The 22,637-nt window shown below is 48.8% G+C and overlaps 1 protein-coding gene across 1 annotated transcript in view; it reads right to left on the bottom strand.

Moving 5' to 3' along the window:
* Window positions 1-633: 633 nt before the first annotated feature.
* The window catches only part of aatkb (apoptosis-associated tyrosine kinase b), a gene marked incomplete at its 5' end in the record, with an annotated part of 26,033 nt that continues 4,029 nt past the window's right edge, over window positions 634-22,637 (bottom strand). Inside the window, 13 exons of the mRNA XM_080789254.1 lie at window positions 634-791; window positions 1,711-1,929; window positions 2,278-2,407; window positions 2,799-6,504; window positions 7,072-7,221; window positions 7,722-7,843; window positions 8,056-8,140; window positions 9,918-10,051; window positions 12,354-12,441; window positions 13,196-13,317; window positions 13,820-13,896; window positions 17,812-17,962; window positions 22,314-22,415. Coding sequence (XP_080645380.1) covers window positions 1,712-1,929; window positions 2,278-2,407; window positions 2,799-6,504; window positions 7,072-7,221; window positions 7,722-7,843; window positions 8,056-8,140; window positions 9,918-10,051; window positions 12,354-12,441; window positions 13,196-13,317; window positions 13,820-13,896; window positions 17,812-17,962; window positions 22,314-22,415 — 5,085 coding nt within the window. The 3' untranslated portion in view covers window positions 634-791; window position 1,711. The remainder of the gene's footprint in view (window positions 792-1,710; window positions 1,930-2,277; window positions 2,408-2,798; window positions 6,505-7,071; window positions 7,222-7,721; window positions 7,844-8,055; window positions 8,141-9,917; window positions 10,052-12,353; window positions 12,442-13,195; window positions 13,318-13,819; window positions 13,897-17,811; window positions 17,963-22,313; window positions 22,416-22,637) is intronic.

Raw genomic sequence — 22,637 nt, 5'->3', positions numbered from 1 at the left:
TGGGAGTGATGGTGATGCTGGCACTCAATTTGGTACAAAGCATATGAGCCATATAATATGTACAATAGTACAGTAGCGGTCCTGATAACATAAAAACACTGATAGAATCACAAAATGCTGCATTGTCCAAAAGTCAAGGCAGGAACCATGACACTTCCATTTGCATTTTTTTTTTCTTCTTCTTCTTCTTCTTTTTACATTCTGGGTCACACTCATGTATGTGTCCGTTGGTCCTGAATTGACCCAAATATTCTCATTATTATATTACTTGTGATACATAAAGGATCTTCCATAATACTCAATGATGACGAGGTTTGTGTCCATTCACTCAGCATACAGTATATACATAATAAATAAAATAAACTGTCTCAGTGGAAAGCCATGCTGGTTCCATGTCACACACAGTACGGTATGGTTCCATTATAAATAAAAGGTGAATTGTGTCACAAAACGTGTGATGCTTCCCCCCCCCCCCCCCCTCCATAGTTCTCTTCCTTTTCACTCCAAAAATATGTTCAAATAGACCCCAATATATTATTCTGTAGTTTGTATATATATATATTACCATACTCTTTTAATCATTCTAAAATAATTAAGACCCCCCTCCCCCCCCCCCATCCTGACGAGGAGAAAATTCTGAAAAGTGTCCACTACTAGACAATAAGAGGCAATGTGTCTGTCTGTCTGATGGTTGCCTGAAACCTGAAGTCCCACACCAAACAGAAGTCATGCTAGTGCTGTCCACACGGGGTCAGTAGATCTCACTCTGTCTGTCCCAGTCCTCAGCGCTCCTGCAGAGGAGAGATCATTGTTACTGAATATAAATATTGTTACTGAAGATAAAGGTACAAAAAAGTATAAAAACAAAAGTGATACTACCGTATATACCATTTTGCTAAAAGGTCATACTATACTATTCCGTAAATAAGAACGTCTTATGTCGTCATTTAGTGCCCTAAACAAACATAAAGTCCATAGACTTGGCTGGCAAACAATTTACATCATAAGTGCTCTAAACAAACATTAAAAAAAAAAAAAAATGTTGCCTTAATAAACTGCTGACTTAGGAAACTAAATTCTACCATACTGCCTTCCAAAAGAAAATATTAGATCTATATAATGCTATTGTCATCAAACAAATGTATGATGCCCAGAATTTGTCATCATAAATAATACGCCATGCCATCGAAAAATTCATATAAAAATGCTATAACAAAATGTCCGACCCGCTTTCCCCTTCTTTGATATTGCATTCCGCACGACCCCCTCCTACCCAGTGACTCTCCCTATTCACCCATTTTGACCTGAGATCAGACTCTAAAAATGTCTTCTACATCCTGACAGTTTTCTGAAAAAGCTATGTTTCTATGTCAGTCGTTCTTCGATTTTTCAAAAATAGCAGACCTACAACCTCGTAGCGCGCGCTATGAGCTTGTAGATCTGCTATTTTTCAATAGCTAAAGCATGACATGATGCTAACACCAAAACGGGTTCCCGCCCAAAATGGGATAAACAACATTAAATTCACTTTGTCACTCACTTTGCCACTCGATCTGCCATTCACTTTATGCATGCGCATACCCTCTATACAGCAATGAGGGGAAAAAACAACTGTATGCCACGTACTGTCTTAAACCAGATAAATGTCGTTCAAGTCAGAGTGACAGACTTTAAATTAGGTTAATCATATTCATCTCACAGCTGACTCACCTCACGCCGAGTCCATGTCAGAGTCGGACACGTGTGTGATGGAGAAGCGCGACACGTTGGAGGGGGAGACGGTGAATCTGGAGGACTTCACAGCTGGCTTGGGCTCTGATGGGGCCTTAATGGGAGCGGAGCGAGGTGGTGGTGGAGAGCCGGACGACGCCATCTTGGACGTAGGTAGAGGGAGCAGTGGGAAGTCGTCCTCCCATTCGTACCCTGCACCTGAAAGTGACACAGCAGGGAATGAAGCACAGATGTTTCTTTTCAATTTGGCACTGATGACCAATCATGTGGATCTCCGTGGCAATGGTGAGTCATCCATGACGTGTGTATCCAATCTATGAGTCCGATCAGAGCCTCTTTGACTTCCATTATGAACTTAAAAGTTAAACATAAGACAGAAACACGTGACCAAAAATTACTACCCCCGTCACTTCTGTGGCCTACTGGCAGTGTACAGAATAATAACATGACAGTCAACGCCACACAGACCGACATCTTATAGACAACTAGATTATTCCTGCACAGCCACCTAGCCATGATGACTACAAGGCTTTGCTCTCTACTTACTCTCTTCTGAAATATTTCCGTCTGAGGAGTCGTCCGAGGCGTTTGCCTTTTCTCTGGGTTTGCCCTGTGAACTTTGACACTCTGGCGGAGGGAATCCGTGCTCAGCAGCCAGCTCTTTGGTAGGGCTTTCCTAATGAAGTAAAGTCACGAGAGGACAAGAAAATAATTAGCAGAATCAGTTGAATTTTGTTTTTAAATGCTTTAGACACTAACAAAGAGGTAGGAGCGCACATCAATAGTGGGGAGGGGCTGACCACGGGAGATAAAGGAGGTAGAGGTCGCACAAGTTGTAGACCAGGGTCGTCTTACTCTCTTCTGAAATATTTCAGTCTGAGGAGTCATCCGAGGCGTTGACCTTTTCACTGGGTTTGCCCAGAGACCAGGGTCATCTTAAAATAAAAGTTTCTTGCATCGTGACCACGAGTTGGGCGACCTCCAGCTCCTTTCTGTTAAAATGCTTAGACACTGCCATGGCAGTGGCTTGGCCTAAGAGGGATTATCCTCTTTATGACTTGACTCACCTGATCGAACAGGTAGACGGTGACGTCGTCGAAGAAGGACACCGCCTTCTTCTTGCGCTCCAGCTGCTCGTGGAGGGTCTCGGCGGTGAGCAGCGTGGGCATCTTGAGGAGGCTGCGCAGGTTGTGAGAGGCGTCGTCGCTGCTGCTCACCACCACGGGCACGGGGTAGACCTCGTCCTCTTCGCTCTGCTCGTCCAGGATGCCGTAGCTACGCGGCTCCTCGTCCGAGTCCTCGTCGCTGCCGTCCGAGTCCGCCTCTTCCCCGTCAGCGTCCGAGCCGCCGTCGGCGGCTGGAGAGAGGGCGGGCAGGGAGACGGCAGAGGGCGGGGGAGGGGAGGAGCTCAAAAAACGCCTGGGGTTCTTCGCCGCGTTACGGGGCGCGTCCTCCTCCTCCTTCGCCAGAGGAGTTGTTATTTCGCCAGGCGTTGTTGTCGACGACTTGTGGAGAATCGAGTGCTTCGTCCCCGGCATTTCGGACACCTCCTCAGCAGACTGGACACTGGTGGAGACTTCCATGGTGAATAATACGTCTCCGTCGTCCTCTGCCTCGACGGCGCCAGAGCTACTGTCTCCGTTCAGAGCGTCCAGAGCTTCCTCCATGGCGCCCACCACCTCCGCCGCCCAGTCCCCCAGTGACGAACTCTCTACCTGGGACGGCCATTCATCCAGCCCTTCCTCCCCAAGTGATGAACTCTGTACCTGGGACGGCCATTCGCCCCGCCCTTCCTCAGCCGTAGAAGTGTCACACTCTGCCAGCTCCCCCAGTGTGTCATCCTGGCTACACTCTGCTGTCAGGCCTGCGTCATCCATGTCTGGAGGTGGAGAGGAGCGTGGTCGTCTGTCATTAAGTTCCATGTGTTTGTCCTCATCCAAAAGAACCTCAGTGTCCCCTGCATCCCCCTCGTCCTCTTCCTCCTCGCCCTTCTTCCTTTTTTCACCCTTTTTTCCTGGCGTCCTCTCCTCCTCCGCGTCGGCATTTAACTCGTCCCTCGCCTCTCCCCTGTCGTTTTTCGTCAGCCTCTCATTTTCATAGTCTGAGAAGTAGGCGGAGTCCCGGTACGGGTTCTTGTCACTCAGTGGTACGAGAACCGCCGGGTCGGCGGTTTGTGAGGATGTTGATGCAGAGCCTTCCCCGAGTGACAGTTCTGCGTCCTTGGGTGCCATCGCAGTCTCTACTCCCTCCTCCTCCTCCTCCTCCTCCAGGCTGGTGTCGAGGCTGGCCTTCGTCGGGGGTTGGTCGCGGGGCTCGTGAGGCTCCTTGGGGATAAACTCTGGGCTCTCGTTGTTTTCCGTGTCGTAGCCACTGTCCATGGCCTTGGGTGAGCTGGAGGGGTGCGAGGAGGCAGGGCTGAAGGCGCCGACCCCCTCGCATAACCCCGGCGCGGACGGCAGCTCGACGGAGGACTCCATGGAGTCGGGTGTTCCCACGTGCTTCTGCAGCGACTTGACGAACGCAGGCGAGGAGACGCTCAGCTCTCCGGACTCGTCGGCAAATATGCCTGAGGTGACGTCGGTGGTGTCGTCCGTCATGTCGTCATCGTCGTTGTCCTCATCGTCGCTGCAGTCCAGGATGTCGACGAGGCTGACGCTGGAGCAGCCTCGCTCCACGCCGCTGTCCGCCGTTTGACTCAGCTCTGAGTCAGGCTCCGTCATCAGGGCCTCCGTCACATGGTCGTCTGTGGGAGGAGGAGGCGGGCTGGCCTTAGCCATGATCAGCATCACCTCTTCCAGCTCGGGCTCTACCGGGTTCCTCACGATCACGTCTTTGATTTTGTCATCAACGTCTTTCTCTACACACGTGGTGGTGTCGTCAATCATAACGTCGACGTACTGTTCCAAGCCGCGTTTACCTGCGGGTGTATCGGTCTTTAACGAGGCAGGTTTGGCTACGACGGGACCCCCGGGGGCGGGCGATAGATCGGGCGAATCCTCGTTGCCACCGGCGACGTCGACTAGCTTCTCTCCGTGGTAGTCGGCGTGGCCATAGTTCCTCACCAGCAGGCCGGTGAGCGGGTCCACGAAGTGAGAGTGGCAGCATTCGCTCGGCACCGCGGGCACATCGGCCTCGTCCTCGTGGCACAGGTAGGCGTAGGCGTCCGACGATGGCACCACCGTGTGGTGGTGGTGGTCGTCGAGCGTAAGGCAACCGCCGTCATCTTTGGCCTGGTGGTGGGAGGGCTCCAGGTAGTCGATGCGTTTTGGCAGAGAGTGAAAGGTCAGGCTGTGCTCGTCCGGCCACGAGTCCTCGATGTCCGTGCTGGGCATGGTGTAGTGGAAGTCGACGTAGGCGTCTTGTTGCCTGCAGCTGTGACTAGCCCGTCTGTGCTGGTGGTGGTGGTGACGGTGCTTGGCGGGCCACGTGTTGCAGCTGTGCCTCTCCACGAATATATCCTCCTCCTCCTCTTCGGTGTCGCTGTCCTGGTGGCCGATGAAGAGTGCCCCCTCTGTCTCGATGTCGATGCTGACAGAGTGGCTGCCCTGCCTGCTGTGGCCTGGCATGGTGTTCCGTAGCGAGCCCATCATGTCGTAGTAGCCTCCTCCGATCACGTTCTTGCTCCCCACGATGGCGCTCTGGTCGTTCTCCAGATAGCGCTCTGCGTAGGACTGCGGGCTGTCGATGGCGGCCGTCATCGACCCCAGCGGGTTCTCCAACTCTCCGAGGGCCTCCCGCAGGCTCCGCGACCCCCAGCTCTCCGGAAGTGGCTCCACGGGAGACTCCCCTCCGATCAGGTAGCGGTGGTGGTGGTCCATGCCCAGCGGGGGAGAGTGTTCGTAGTAGTAGCCCCCGTCTCGGTCCTTATAGGATATGTAGTGACCGGACTCCCAGGGTCTCAGGGGGGGGCTGCCGTCCGACACTTGACCCAGGAGGGGCTCCATCGTCAAAGAGATGGCAGGGCTGGAGTCGTGGGAGTCATACAACACGTCTGTCTTGTGAATGTCCGCCGACCAATAGGAGCCCATGTTCTTGGCCTGAGCACCGGGGCAGGCCATGCATTCCCCCGAGTCGGCGCTCCCAGTCAGGAAGCTCCCGCTGCTGCCGGCGTAGTCGGGGCTGTAGGAGCACATGGCGTAGTCCAGGTCCACCGGCTCCTCCATGGCGTAATCCAGGTCCACCGGCTCCTCCATGCGGATGTAGTACTCGCTGCCCACCGAGGGGCTGTGGGCACCCAGGACGGGCACCACCACCCCGGGAGCACCATGACGGAGCTGTTTGGACTGGTAGTAGGAAGGGGGCGAGACTCCCAGGCCGAGCTCCTCCGCGGGGCAACCCCCCAGTGTCATGCCCCCCGCCGGGGGGTAAAATGGATTCTGGCCCGGGGGGGAAGCGGCGGTGGCGTGGTAAGGCTGCCCCGCTCTCGCCTGCTCCCACTTGTACTCAAAGTTCAGACCGTGGCTGGTCTCCGTGACCGTCAGGACGTCGTCCCCCGACTCCGAATGGTAGCCGTCGGCGACCGAGAACTGCTCGAGGAGAGGGAAGGAGGAAGAGGAGCAGTGAGGTGGGTGATGATCCAGTGGCGGTGCGGTAGAGGAGGCACTGCGGTGGTGGTGGCCGCCGGCGTTGGGCCGCAGCGAGTTCCAGCGCCTCTCGAAGTCCTCCTCCACCTCGCTGGCGCCCTTGGCACACAGGTAGCTGAGCAGCAGGTGAACCTCCTCAGCGTTGGGCCTCTGGTCAGGCTGCAGCCAGCAGAACTGCATCACCTCGTACCTACGGACGCGCGCACACGCACACACACACACACACACACACACACAGAGGACATTATGACGTGCAGCTGAGGACTCGGAGGACGAAGAGCATCGAGAAACAATAACAAACCAAAACTGGAAATAATGGGAAACCTGCCTTATTTGCATTATAGTTACAATCCAACGTAACGAGGCAACGAGCTGGCCCTCGCACTAACGAGCTGGCCTTCGCACTACTGGGAGAACGGAGAAGAGCTTTAATCGTATTTTGACACCTTCGGAGATAATGGGTGAGCGCTGCGAGGGTGTGTGGTGTGTGTGGCTCGTTGGTTTGTACAGGATACGACATGCTGATGGAGCCACGAGGATTACCATTACAATGAGAACAGAGCGAGAGGGTGCTTGTGGCCTCCAATGATAATGATGGTTATATGGTATTGTGCACCCAGCATGTAATGTGTGTGTGTGTGTGTGTGTGTGTGTGTGTGTGTGTGCGTGGGTGCGTGCGTGCGTGCGTGCGTGCGTGCGTGCGTGCGTGCGTGCGTGCGTGCGTGCGTGCGTGCGTGCATGTGCTCGCATGTCTCACCAGCGCTCAGCCAGCGGTGCTTTGACCATGGGTTTGGGGAGTCGCAGCGTCAGCTCCCTCACAGCGTGGGCCAGAACCTGCCTGTCAGAGTAGTGTCTGTAGGGCTGGTTCCCCAGCTCCATCAGCTCCCAGACGGTCACCCCCAAAGACCTGGACATCAACACAAAACAAGATGATGGTCACCTCCAAAGACCTGGACATCAACACAAAACAAGATGATGGTCATCCCCAAAGACCTGGACATCAACACAAAACAAGATGATGGTCACCTCCAAAGACCTGGACATCAACACAAAACAAGATGATGGTCACCTCCAAAGACCTGGACATCAACACAAAACAAGATGATGGTCACCTCCAAAGACCTGGACATCAACACAAAACAAGATGATGGTCACCTCCAAAGACCTGGACATCAACACAAAACAAGATGATGGTCATCCCCAAAGACATGGACATTAACAGAATGAGCATTGCCTTGTGATTATGTGATTCATGAACTAACTTGTGAACTTCCTCTTTTTGTTTTGCGACAATTTCAGTTGATGTTTTAACTGAAAGTCTTTGTCTCTTTTGAGATGGATGAATGCATGTGAAAGAGTGTGTATGTGCAGGGTTCGATTTGCGTGTGTGCGTGCGTGCGTACGTACCAGATGTTGCTCTGTAGGTTCTGGTCAGCCACTAGCAGGTTTCCACGGATCTCGTCCAGCAGTTCTGGGGCCATCCAGCGCAGTGGAACGTACATCTGCTCTGATGTAACGTAATAGTCATCCTAGTGGACACACAGAGGCCTCATTAAACTAATGGGCTCTATGCACACAGAATAACTCTTCCTACAACCGGGCCCCTTCCCTACTTCCTTCACAGATGTTATCGATGATACTAATTAAGGCTCTGTTCCATTTTGTGTACAGTGGTTTTCAAAAAAAAAAAAATTCAAGGACCCCCGTAACTCTGAGAGTGTACAAACGTCCCCAAACGTACCTTGTACTTGCTGTGGGACAGCCCATAGTCTCCTATCTTGACGGTGACATCAGCAGTCAGCAGGCAGTTCCTCAGAGCTAGGTCACTATGAGGGCGGCAACAGAACAGGACGTCTCCATTAGTATTTATAACCAACAGTCGGAATTAGCACACAGACAGACAGAGCCAGGCTCATATGTCTCCATGCACCACACAGACAGACACATGTTAGCACACAGACAGACACATGTTAGCACACAGACAGACACATGTTAGCACACAGACAGACACATGTTAGCACACAGACAGACACATGTTAGCACACAGACAGACACATGTTAGCACACAGACAGACTCATGTTAGCACACAGACAGACACACGTTAGCACACAGACAGACACATGTTAGCACACAGACAGACACATGTTAGCACACAGACAGACTCATGTTAGCACACAGACAGACACATGTTAGCACACAGACAGATACACGTTAGCACACAGACAGACTGAGCCAGGCTCATGTGTCTCCATGCAGCGTGGCATATTTGGAATGCTCCATCCGCATGCAAACGGCATTAAGCAACTCTGAGCTACAGCCATTATTCTAGTCTAATCTGACATTGATAAACAGCTGTGTTTTAGACAGGGAGTTTATCAATACAAATTACATGGTGGGTAAAAGTCTGTCTGAGATGAATGTTGCAAATACAATCATCAATAAATGCAAATTTAAAGCTATACTCTCGTGCATGAGACCTGGGTTCAAAATACTCTCTACCAATTTGGTATTAAACAACATGCTCATGAGGACTTTATATAATCTACATATATAATCAATCACTGATGTAGTTATTGCACTCGGAACATGTTCTATTAATTGAGCATGCATACTTGATACTGATCTGGAGAGGAGAGGAGAGGAGAGGTGAGGTGAGGTCGTCCCCTCCTGCAACAAAATCACTGATGCTGGAGTCTATGACAAACACTCAGGCAGCACCAGGATATTGTTCCAGGGAGAAACCGTCAGAGTGTCAGTGGAGATCCTTCCTTCCACTCCGTGGAGGCTGGCTGGAGTGGAGCCGTCCAGTCTGTGTCACAGACTGACCATGTTTACCCAGTTTCTTTGAAGCACTGAATTGTTCTCTTTGCACTCTACTCAATGTGACTATGCGTGTGTTTAGTACCCCTCTGGTTTGTTGAGTAGGGTCCTGGTTTTGCTCCGGATAAGATGCCTAAATGGGCTATATAGGCACACACCCGCCATTTTGTAAAGAACTTGGGGCCCCTTCCCTACTTCCTTCACAGGTGTTACCGCTGATACTAATGAAGGCTCTGTTCCATTCTGGTCAAACTGAGTCAGGGTGCTGCTATGGTGCATGTTGGCTCTGTTCCATTCTGGTCAAACAGAGTCAGGGTGCTGCTATGGTGCATGGTGGCTCTGTTCCATTCTGGTCGAACAGAGTCAGGGTGCTGCTATGGTGCATGGTGGCTCTGTTCCATTCTGGTCAAACAGAGTCAGGGTGCTGCTATGGTGCATGGTGGCTCACTGGAAACACTCTGCTACACCAGTGGGTGTCAAAGTGTCCTTGATGGCACCGTACGGGTGTTTAACCTGAGAGTGTACAAATGGAACCAAATGGACCCATAAGGGTCCATTTTTATACTTTCAGAGTGATGGGGGTCCATCACTCTGAAGTTTGAGAAATGGAACAGAGCCTTAATTAATTAGTATCATCGGTAATACCTAGTAGGGAAGTGGCCCGGAAGTAGGAAGAGTTATTCTGTGTGCATAGAGCCCACTGTAACTTGAAATTGCAACTGATGTAGCGTTTGAAATGTGTGTGTGTGTGTGTGTGTGTGTGTGTGTGTGTGTGTGTGTACCTGTGTGTGAAGTTGTGTTTGTGCAGATGTAAGAGGCCCGATGCGATGTCACAGGCCATCCTTTGTAGAACGAGGGGCTCTGGGGTCAGGGTGTCTGACGCCCTGCAGCTGCGTAAGTAGCCTTTCACATCTCCCTGGACACAGCAAGCACAGGAAACAAACACATGACGCTCAACCGCCGTAGCCCACAGAGCTCACATGCTGCTGTTCTCATACTCTAGTCTAGTCCTTTTGTATGTAATCAATCAGCCACTGCCGTTAGTAAATACAGTATGTGTCCTTGTAGCATTTGCTGGATGCACTCCACTTTAGGGTAGAATTCTTAAAGGTAGAGTAAGTGATTTCACTTAATTCAAATATCACTTATTTTTTTGTTTTGTTGTGATAATCCTCTCTACTATAGAGTGTGCTGACCATATAAGGAGTTCCTCCCTGTCCCCAGTTAACCCCTGGGGGTCAAAAAACCGTAGGTTTCGTTTTTGACTCTCTATCCTGATTGGACGAAGGCTTAGGTCCCACAGCCAAAAACGAAACCTTTTTGAGTGAAATCACTTACTCTACCTTTAAAAGGCTAATAAGACTTATATGCCTTAAAACAGTATAATTGCCCTCTATAACTAAACATTTTAAAGATCTTAAATATTGTATTTATCTTAGAAATAGTCCGTTTTTCACTCTTAAGGCATGTAAGTCTTATTAGCCAGGGACCCTTTTAACCAGCACACTTGGCATTACTTCCTCTGACCACTTGGTGGCAGATGCAGTCTGTTGAATACAACCCTTGTGAAACTGTACACAAGTGGACTGCAACAACAGTGCAGACTGCAGAGGACTGTCTTAACCACATGAATGATCCCAGCAACACTGTTATTGGAGTGAACATTCAGCGAAAATATATATATATATATACATCGTCATTACAATCTCCCAGCAACACGTCTCGCAAGGAGTCAACTACTTTTGTCCAAGACATTTCTTGTCCCCTTTTTCTGCTAGTTTAGCCACCTTTTACGTCCACCTTTTACAATAGGCTAGATTCTAGTTTTACTAAAATCTAATTTCCTAATTTAGTCGACTAAAACTAGACTAAAACTAAAACTTTTCAGATGACTGAAATATGGCTAAAACTAAATTAAATTGTATTCAAAATACTGCGACAAAATTAACACTTAAAAAAAATCATCTCAAATTTGGTACACACAAGCACACAAAGCTGGGCATAGGAGGGCCTAGCGTAGCGCCCCTCAGAAACCTTCACGCTAGCTTCATTCTTTCTCAATATACAGACACAACAGAAGGGTCTGCATATTATGTTTGGAAGCCCATTATTCCACTGCACCTGTTTCTAATCACATATGTAAATCAGATGAAGTGCCGATTAATCACAATAATCCTGCACAAAATCACAGCGGTGTCAAGTCAAATGCAAAATGCATGATGGCATTCAGCGTCACCATTAGCATAATTATCACCTTCACCTGTGTGATGAGTCCGACAGTCACACAGTCAAAGGAGACAAGTTTAGTCCCTGCCCCCCATGCCTTTGCAGTGGTGTGTCACCCTGTCATAAAAATAATAATAAAAAAATCACACCCGTGTGAAGTGAGTGTTGCAACTCCGTGTGGGTGTCCCCGGAGGGGGCCCCGGAAGTTCCAGACCCACAGGAACTCGCCCAGGGTATACCGGCCCGGTTCGAAACGGCACAGAACTGAGAGAGTTACCATGTGTGGGTCCCCGGGGGGATCGCCGGAACATCCAGACCACCAGGAACGTGCCCAGGGGGCCGGGTCGATTTCGGCGAGCCGCCCCACGTCCGAAATGGTTTAGAAATTAAAGTTACCGTGTGGGGGTAAGTGGTTGCACCACTCAAAAAAATCACAGATTTAATTATGGACAATGACCACCTAGCCTGACATTATCCCGCTTATTACACGGCTACTAAATACATAAATTAATAAATTGACCCCAAAGTGACAACAAAACAAAAGTATTTCCTTGCTCACGGTAATGAAAGTATTCCAAGTTGGCCATGCAGAGCGCAACAGTCGCCTCCGAAACAAGGAAGTGAGTGTTGATCAAATGGAATAAATTGTTCGGGAACTGAATCGTCTATTTCTCGCTTCAAATGTTCTCAACAACATTCTTGAGAGCAACGATTAGCTGTAAATGACATTGTGTTACTTTGTTTACATGGCTGTCATGTTGGGTACAGCATCAAATCCAAGAAGCAGCGCAGCCAGGTGCTCTGAGTCTTTGATTAGACAGCCGTCTGTTATAGAGCGGAGCGGTCTGTCATCAAGAAATAACACGCCGCTGAATTCAGCGATTGACCAATCGGAATCAAGCATTCCACCAAGCCATGTAATAAACAGTTATAATTCCACCAGCACATGTACAGTAGTTCGATCCACGGTAGCACATGACGAGTCTCCTCACCAGTGGACAGAACTCCAGCACCAGCAGGTAGGGGGTGACCTCGGTGTACTGAGCCATGCACTGCAGGAGAGCAGGATGCTGCAGAGCCCTGCAGAAACACACACATATACACACACACGCACACACACGCACACACACACACACACACACACACACACACACACACACACACACACACACACACACACAGGAACAGAGTCACACACAGGAACAAAACAGTACAGAGAGTACCGGTACTTAAAATGAGTGACCCCAAATCCTATAAAATGTATAAATGAATACACATCCCTCATTCCCTCTCAAACCGAATGGACCCTTATGGGTCTGTAACTCTCAAGTGAAATGACATTAGATTTGACATGACGAACGGGGTCTGATAGCCTAATGCATGTGGAACTGGGGGGTCTTGAATATTCTCTCATGGGGGTCCCACAATTTGGGGCTCCTTAAAAAGCTAGTACTGTATCTATATAAGGTTTCAGCTCGATTCAAAATTTCAACAAATATAACATACAGTACATGATGGGACTAGAACAATGGATAATTGGAGATACTTCCTTGGCCTACTGGTAAGAATGATCATTCCAATGAGAGATTAAACCTCAGACAGGTTGACCAATAGATACACACACCCAGACAGACCTAGACGGCTCTAAAGTGTTGATGTGAGGAAGTGATAGAAAGCAAGGGAAAGAGATAGAGAGAGAAACAGAGACAATGTTTTGTGTGTCTGTGGAATGTATGCGTAGGAGAGGAGAGGAGAGGAGAGGAGAGGAGAGGAGAGGAGAGGAGAGGAGAGGAGAGGAGAGGAGAGGAGAGGAGAGGAGAGGAGAGGAGGTTACCGGTAAGGCTGTGCTTCCTCTAGGAAGTGCATCTGGTCCTGAACACTGCCACTGACTTTCAGTTCCTTGATGACCACCTGGGTGGCGCTGTTGAGTCCTGCGTTCACCTCCCCCAACAGCACCTGCAACAGCACGCAGAGCGAGGTGTACAGTCACAAACAACAGGACATACATGCATAAAAGACATAAAAGACGGATGTTTTGTTTTGTACCCAGTCAAGGTACATAACAGTAGAAAAATACATTTGTTATCTGTGTGAAACTACAAGACAGACACAGACTCCAATCACACACTTATTTCATGCTCATCATAGGATTTCTCTCTGGGGGAATCGTGGAGAAGTGTGTCGCTCCTGAGAGAGGCTGACATCAAAGGCAGGGAAGAATCAGGGCCCCCGTTGCGCACGCACGCACGCACGCTCTACAGGTAATGCAGCATGTCGGCCATTTTAACAAGATCCATTCGCAAAACACGGCGCTGACTAACAGCCGTGACGTGAGCTTCCCGGCAGCGCTGCCTTTCTTTCATCTTAAAGCTCACACACACTCACAACAACAACAACAACAGAGAAACAACCACCGACAGAAATGTTAAGAGAAGACACACGAAAATGGCGGTCTTACCTTCCCGAACCAGCCATTACCGATCTCTTTCAGGTAGAGCAGACTGTGGCGGCCGAGGTCCGTGGATCGGAGTTGGACTGGAGGAGGAAACGAAATGTGATATTGTGAAAGTGATATTATTACGGTAAACGGCCGCGAGGACAAAACGTGATGACATTTGCACACAATGTTCCATTTCTTCTTCTTGGCACAGACGGCAGCACATCACCACATCCAAGATCTCAGACGGAATTAGTTGAGTCCATCCTCTGTCCATTCCCACTGTTAGTAAGTGACCGAGCATGCTCTAATTGATATTAATCCTGTGCACAGGTGTCCTCGAACACTAATGGACAATCACCCCAAACTATTTACAGAACCACCTGCTTTCTGAACTAGTATAGTACTACTGTATATTGACCCTGCTCTGGCACCTGTCTGTCTGTCTGTCTGTCTGTCTGTCTGTCTGTCTGTCTGTCTGTCTGTCTGTCTGTCTGTCTGTCTGTCTGTCTGTCTGTCTGTCTGTCTGTCTGTCCCAACGCATATCACTGCCAGCATTCAGAAGATGACCTGTACAGTATGTCCCCAACCTGCACAGCGCGTTTTCGAGTGTCCTCACCACTACATCCACGCTCAACCAAACGAGACGGGACTGACGGGCGGCAACATCACCCTCCCTCCCTCTCTCTCTCTCTCTCTCTCTCTCTCTCTCTCTCTCCCTCTCCATCCCCCCATGATGACACTGGCATTCTCGGACCAGTGGTGGACAGACGGCGCTTTGTGGTGTAAAACCGCCCTCGTCCGGCCCGCTAACACAGTCCACTCACTGTGTGTGTGGAGGCCATACTGGATAACCCTGTCGCCATCCCATCCCATCCCGGGACAAGTCATTCCGTCCGTGGGTTCGGCGGCTCACGCAAGCTCAGAGGAAACATCGAAGCCATTGTCTTGGCTGCGAGGGAGGGCTGCATGGCACCAGTTAGGACCAGTACGCAACACACTGGAGCCATTATCCTGCAGCTCTGTGACATACAGTAACAGCCCTGAGCTGAGTTGTAGTGATAAGTGTTGTAAACAATGGCTCCTTGCCTATACGGCCTGTTGTCTTCTGTCCAGGCCCTGCATGTTCATGTGTGCTGGACTAATGCTGAGGTTTTCAACCCTTCATATCAAGGTCCGTTATTTACAGTATATGGCATTTGAGCCATTTGATGACCAAAGACCACGAATATTGTGTTGGATAGGATTTTGTCCACAATTCCATGCTGTATTGATCATGTTGGTGGTACCATTAGGACAGACAGCAGGCGTTGTCATTCTCTAATTGTGTAGTTTTCTTTTAAATTAAGTAATGGAGATGTTTAACAATAGTTTAACTCTTGAGAGCGTAAAATGAAACCAAATGTAAATTCATTTTACACTCTCAAGAGTTAAAGAGTCCATTTGGTTACTAACTCTCCATCATTTAGCTGGGGACCACCTGTAACCCCCTCAAGGACCACTGATGGTCCCCACCCGGACCACTGGTTGAAAACCATGCACTGGACTAATGTATATAATGAAAACGACAACAAGTTTCATACATGTGTTTCAGTTTTTAAACCCAACATGACACACTGAATGCATCCCAACATATAGAGGGTATGCGCGTGATATCATCAAGATACCTGGAAGTTATGCGGGAACGCCTACTGAGTGGCTTTCTGGTCTTGAGATTCCATACGTCCAAACAGAAAAGACCCTTACTGAATTCACTTTGCCACTCAATTTGCCACTCACTTTATGCATGCGCATATATACCCTCTGCGCATATACCCCTTCAAATTCGAAACCGTAACGTAATTTCTTACACGTCTTCATAGCAAATACAGTAACTCAATTCCCATTTGACAGTGTCTGCTGTCTGCTCTCACTAGGCCGAGCGCTGCTGAGCAGAGCAGCCATTTGAAGAATGTGTGTGGCTAATATGGCTACTATAAGGCAGGAAGTTCTTGCTTATGGAGACGCACATCGGCTTAAATCACTCGGAGCTAAATGGAAGTCTTATTACGCCTGCCTCTCCGGCCCAGTACATCTGAGAGTGTTCTCTGCTGAGCTGCCGGGGCTATAGTTGGACAATCCTCGGGCCTAATTCAATTCCCATTTTCAGATTGTTCAACCTTTGAGTTGCATAACTCAAATTCATAGAGCGGCACTGCCTGGGAGCATTTGGAGGTGGCTGGCTGTGTGTAATTGCGAATGTAATTTGCTTCGGCAAATTTGTGAAAGTGTGACCGTGGGTTGGACGTTTAGTGTATAACATTGATGCGTGTGTGTGTGTGTGTGTGTGTGTGTGTGTGTGTGTGTGTGTGTGTGTGTGTGTGTGTGTGTGTGTTGTGCATGTTTAACCTTTACGTTAAGTCTTGTATTCATTCGACTAGTACATGCAAATAATGCTGTATTTATGGGAGTGTGTGTGTGTGTGTGTGTGTGTGTGTGTGTGTGTGTGTGCGTGCGTGCACAGCCCCACCTATCCCCTCAACTCCACTCTACAGCCCCACCTATCCCCTCGACTCCACTCTACAGCCCCACCTATCCCCTCAACCTATCCCCTCAACAGATCATTCTGGGGGTCCTGGAAATGAAAAGGTTTCTGCAAAGACATTTTGTATGGTCTCTCGACCATAGCCGGGTGCGGCTTGGGACAGTCTGGCCCGCAGGCGAACTGCGTGGTTCGAGCGCATTAAGTCCATCCACACTCTGGTGTCATACGTTTATCGGGCCAGATCTGTTCTGCTGCCCTCAGCTCTATACGACAAAACCAGCCATTGTCACACGCATCCACCGGCCAGATAAGGAGAGGGCGAGAAAGGAGGAGGGCCTGAGTAAAAGAAAGGGGGATATTCTCATCAGGGTCTGGCGCGCTGGCGTGCCTCACATTCCACGGAGCAGCAGTGTAGGCTGGCTTGGCCTGGCGGTCATTATGCAACAGGCAGATGTTTGTGGGAGAGAGTGATTTGAGGGACAGAGAGAGAGAGGGGGAGAGAGAGGGGGGGAGGGAGAGAGAGAGAGAGTAGGGGGGGGGAAATTGAATAGCACATAGTTGATTCCCTGGCGACACAGGGCAGTAGAGCCAGCGGGATAGGTGGAGGCCCAACCATGGCCAACAAATAGGGCGTTGGTCACTCACTCCAGGGCCAAACGCTTAAATCAGACCAGAAGTCCAATGTACCTCACCTCACCCATCATGTACTGCTCTCATCACACCCTCCAGATACTTACAGTTGCTGAACCGCAGCTGGCAACGTTTACAAAGCTTCATTCCAAGAGAATGAATATGCCATTATCACGGCACTGACACAATGGTTCAAAAATGACATGACGTTCGCGCGGATCTGCCGTTGCAGCTGTGCCTCCATGTTGCGTCAGTTTATGACCGAGGAGAGTCCGTCGTATGAGAACTGTTCAGAATCTTCGATGTCTGCATGTGTCGACTGAGAATTGTAGCTACCACGCCTATGGACTGCAACATGAATAGCGCTATCAAAATGGGCTGAAAATTTGTTTTTTTATTATCCTTTCAGTTTCACTGACTGTAAGTAAATGGGCTCTATGCACACAGAATAACTCTTCCTACTTCTGGGCCGGCCAAACGTTTTAATTAACGACCCCCATAACTCTGAGAGTGTACAAATGGAACCAAATGGACCGGTACGGATCCATTTGGTTCCATTTGTACACTCGTACGGGACCATTTGGATCCCACTCAAGGACACATTGAGACGTCCACTAGTGTAGCAGAGTGTTTCCAGTGAGCCAACAACAATATCAGCATCCTGACTCTGTATGACCAGAATGGAACAGAGACTTACTTCATTAGCATTATCGGTAACACCTGTGAAGGAAGTAGGGAAGGGGCCCAACTTAAGTTCTTTCCAAAATGTGTGCATATATAGCCCATTGACCGTAAGTATATGGAACAGTCAGCCTGATCTGGAGGGCTGTTTGGCCACAGCATGGAACGGTCAGCCTACCTGATCTGGTGGGCTGTTTGGCCACAGGGAGGCAGACCTCGGTGAGAGGCAGGATGTACACCTCTGGACCTCCGCTCTGGGAGGCCGGAGACGCACGGAGGGTCTGGGACAGGTCTGCATGGTACTCCTCCCCATCGGCATTCTGGAACTCCTGGAAAACACACAAACACACACACACACACACACACACACACTGTCAAGGGTGACGTAGCCTCGGAAACCCAAGAGGTTTTTATTTCCACGAAGAGGTTCAACCTCTTATCCAGGTTCAAGACTACCAAACTCTTGGGAGTCAGAACTTCGCCCCTTTCGGCCAAAAACGGAATTAACCCTAGCACACACACACACACACACACACGGACAAACGCGCACATGCACACACAGGTCACTGAGGTTAGCTTTAACGAGGCTTAGGAGACCACCACCACCACAGGAGATAAAGGCTGCAGGTTGCTTGTAGAATGGCAGCTGGCCAGCTGAGCTGCCATGAAGCAATGTCTTGACAGCAAGATTGCAGACAAGCAACAACGATCAATGTCAAACACCCACAGTTTTCACAAAACCTACAATTCAGAAAAGAGAAAGACCCAGAAAGCACAATAATAGCCACCTGTCAAGATGTCTTTCCGTCACCGTGATCTCTCCATGTGTCAAGAGGAAGCGTCATATGAAACAGTCTAACTGGAAAAAATACTACATTGTTTTACTTAAGTAAATGTATCAGTTCTGCAATGTATAGAAATACTAGTAAACGTAAAAGTGGTCTATGTGCAGAATGTCTCATTTCAAGATTTCAAATGTATCAAAATAATACTAGCTCACAATGGCCAAAATGTAATTATGGCTGAAGTGGTTAACGTATGTTTCGTAATAATAATAATAATCAAAATCTACAAAGTAACTAGTATCTAAAGTTTTCAAATAATTGTAGTGGAGTAAAAGTACAATATTTGCCTCTGAGATGTAGTGGAGTAGAAGTAAAAGTACTCAGGAACAAGTAAATGTACCTCATAATTGTACTTAAGTTACTTACTTGTATACATGTTATACTTTACGCCACTGCTCATCATGACCACACTGATGTGCCTTTTATTAAATGACGGTGTGTAATGATGATATAATAATACAATAATACTACTACTACGTCTACTATGTAATGATTTACAGTTTGTGTCAGCAGAACCAGAACATGAGCCCAACTAATCCACACCTTGGCTTAGAGTATATATGGCACCCGGAGGAAACCCAGAGGCGAAATGGACATAGTGGCCGAATGTGGTATTGCAGAGCTGGGCCAAACTCATGAACACGCATGGTCCGTTGACTATCATTGTGCACGTTCATGATGACACGTGAACGCTGTTTCATAGGTGAACACGTGCAATGATAGTCAACGGCCAGCGCGTTCATGTGTTTGGGGGCAAATCCATCCCAGAATGCACTCTGTTCCTGAATCGCCTCATGCACTTTTGAGCAACTTAATGCAAGTGGATGGGAGGAGATATCCGGTGCCGTCTCTATTCATATATACTCTGAGATCCACACAGATTATATAATATTGTTGGCTTGGTTCTGTGGGGCACTGGTGATTGCTTCACATATAAGGGAAGCAAAGCAAAGCAAAATACACTGTACTGTCCTATAGTTAAATGTCTGTAATGGGACATTGCACACAAAGCCACTTGTGTTTCCCCAAAACACATTAGCAATAAAATAAATTACCTCATCCACCACTTTAAACTGAAGAAAGATTGCGTTGTTAAAGGAGCATTCAGTGATTTGGGTGATTTGGAAAACACCCCCAGTCCGCCCTGGTAACAAGATGTGCACATGCACGCACTACAGTGGGGGGGAGGGGACACATGACAGGCCAACAGCAGGCCCACCCCCGCTCTATCATGATTGGTGACAGGCCCATCTCTATCCTGATTGGATGAAGGCTGGGCCACCTAGCCAAAAACGAAACCTATGGTTTTTTGATCCCCAGGGGTTAACTGGGGACAGGGAGGAACTCCTTATAAATTATGGTCAGCAGCACACTCTGTAGTATTCATTTGAATTAAATGAAATCACTCAATATACCTTTAAGTGCTGCGATATACTTCCAGGAAACCATTGGTCCAATACCGTGGTGATATGGACCCACTTTTTAATTCTATTTAGGAATGTCTCGGGGCGCCCGCTGGCCTAGCAGTCTAGGTACATGCCACATATAGGCTCTGGCCTAGACATACATACATACACACACTGCTGCGTATACTAGTGGTTAGCACCACTCAAAAAGGAATGTCTTCACATTTTCTTTGAAAGCTGGGGGAAATAAAGTCAGAAAGTGGTCTAGAAAATGACAAAGAGAACAGTGTTGTATAGCACTAAAATGACGAACTGCCATTTCGTTTCAGTTCTCATTTTTCAATTTGATGGAGCGAAAATGAAGGCTACATCCAGCACTGGACCGACCTCTAAAGAAAGCATTCATCGCCCATGGCAGATGCAGCTAGTGATTGTAACGACATCAAGAGTGGCAAAGATGGGCACGTGCACGCATGACATGACTGATCGCGATTATCGAGTCACGGCAACTGTGCGAGCTCAAGTCACCTGTGATAACAGGGCCGTATTTATTTGAACCGAGATCTGCTTTGAAGTTCAGGTTGAATGCAGTGACACATTGTAGAAGGAAGGAGAGATAGAGGAGATATAGAGGAGATATAGAGGAGAGGAGAGGAGAGGAGAGGAGAGGAGAGGAGAGGAGAGGAGAGGAGAGGAGAGGAGAGGAGAGGAGAGGAGATCGTTGGGGGGGGGGGGGTGATTTGGCAGGATTTGGAGACCGGATGTCAGGATAAAGCTCTCTCTCTTAGTTTGGGAGCTGTGGAATGGCGGGTCCCAAACCGTGGAAAACTCTGACCCACTGTGGCCCTAGTTCACACACACACAGACGCACGAGCACGCACTCACGCACGCACGCATGCACGCACGCACGCACGCACGCACGCACGCACGCACAGTTAACATAAAGACTTCCTTTAGTTGCTTCATCCTGTCCCACAAGAATGCTCACGCACAGCCACACACACACACACACACACACACACACACAGAGCACGGGCAAGTCCATAACACAGACGAAACGACGCTCCCAATCTTCACACGGCCCTGTGTGCGCAGACCAGCTTCAACATGTGTTTTCACTCTCCACATCATCAGTGACACAGACCGCTCACACATGTTCTCGCACGCACGCACGCATGCATGCATGCACACACACAGACGCACACACGAGAGGCTCTACTTACATGCATATTATACATTCACACACAAACACAGCGGCATGTAGAACTTGCATAAAAACACATCTAACGTGAAAAGCATTCCTTACATTCTGCAGTGATTGGACCAACATGATGCATTAAAACTTTCACATACACTACTTATTTTTCCACGTGCAAAGCAAAAGAGGGCTGAAAAAACCAATAACCATTCTCACAAAACAACCATAAATCTAATTAAGTAACAGAAAAGCAATACCGCATTATTGGTTTGTTTCTGCCCCCATTATTCATTTCACCTTGGAGCCGAGATGAAATTAAATCACTAAACTGCTTCATTCTCATTTGCCCCACAACCGAATAGCAACGGAAATAATACTAATATTAACCAATAATTCAACCCCATGAAATGAATTAAAGAGCCTCTGTGTTTAAAACCACTTAATTAAGCCCTATATACTTTGTTGCATGACAAATAGCAGCTCTACAGGCTCACAGCTAATCGTCAAGCTTGTAGATTTGGGTTAGAAATGTTATTCTTTAAATAAATAAGTAACATTTAAAATAATTTAAGATTGTTTGCCAATAATGCAATGCCCCAAAAGAGTGCCGCCTGGGTCACTATAATAAAGTCAGTATATTAGTTGCCAGGTTGGCTGTCTCCCAGTGACAGTGGCAGCATCATCTTACCTCTCAGCCTCAAAGTCCACTGATGATGAGGATGGCATGATGTCCACCCAAATGACATGGACGACAAAATACAGCCTCCTGCTCTGTCCACAGAGCAGCTCAACCTCAGCACACAACTCCCTCTCTCTCTCTCTCTCTCTCTCTTTCTCTCCCTCCCTGTCTCTCTGTCACACACACACACACGCGCGCGCGTGCGAGCGCGCAAGTGTCCATGCCCACCCTCATACACACAGTGCGCTCCAGAGGGGGTCGGTTAAAGCTGGTGTGATGATGGGCAAAACGGGGAGGCAGGAGGTTGGCGGCGCCAGGCAGCAGAGTGTGCCCGCCGGCAAAAAAGTCATCGTCACCCAAGAAAGAAAGAAAGAAAGAAAGAGAGTCTCATTGTTGAGTTGTCCGAGGGAGGAGGAGGAGGAAGAGGAGACGAGGAAGGAGAGCTTTGTACTGTAAGCTGACCAACCGCTACTGTCCACATGTATGCAGCGCTGCTATAGGGGTGGATGGACGGACGGACGGAAGGAAGGAAGGAGGGATGGAGAGACAGACAGACAGAACGGGGGATGGAGGGACACAGAAGAAGAAGGGGGAGAGGAAGAGGGAGGAGCAGCCTGTCCCCCTGGCTTGCAGGCCCTGACCCTGTGGTATTCTCTGGAGGGAGGGAGGGAGACATGGGGAAGGATAAGAGGGAGACAGATGTAGAGGGGGATTTAAGAAGAGAGAGAGTGAGAGAGAGAGAGAGAATGCATAGTGAAATCCGTAACACATCAGTGTCAAAAACAGACACATTGGCGCCCGTTTTGTTCCGTTCTCAGGGTTTAAACGAACACTCCGAGTTTTACGGTGTGTGTGTGTGTGTGTGACTGTGTGTGT

This window comes from Protomyctophum bolini (genome assembly GCF_963924005.1).
Source record: "Protomyctophum bolini genome assembly, chromosome: 18".
Taxonomy (NCBI): Eukaryota; Metazoa; Chordata; class Actinopteri; order Myctophiformes; family Myctophidae; genus Protomyctophum; species Protomyctophum bolini.
This window is presented reverse-complemented; position numbering and strand designations above follow the sequence as displayed.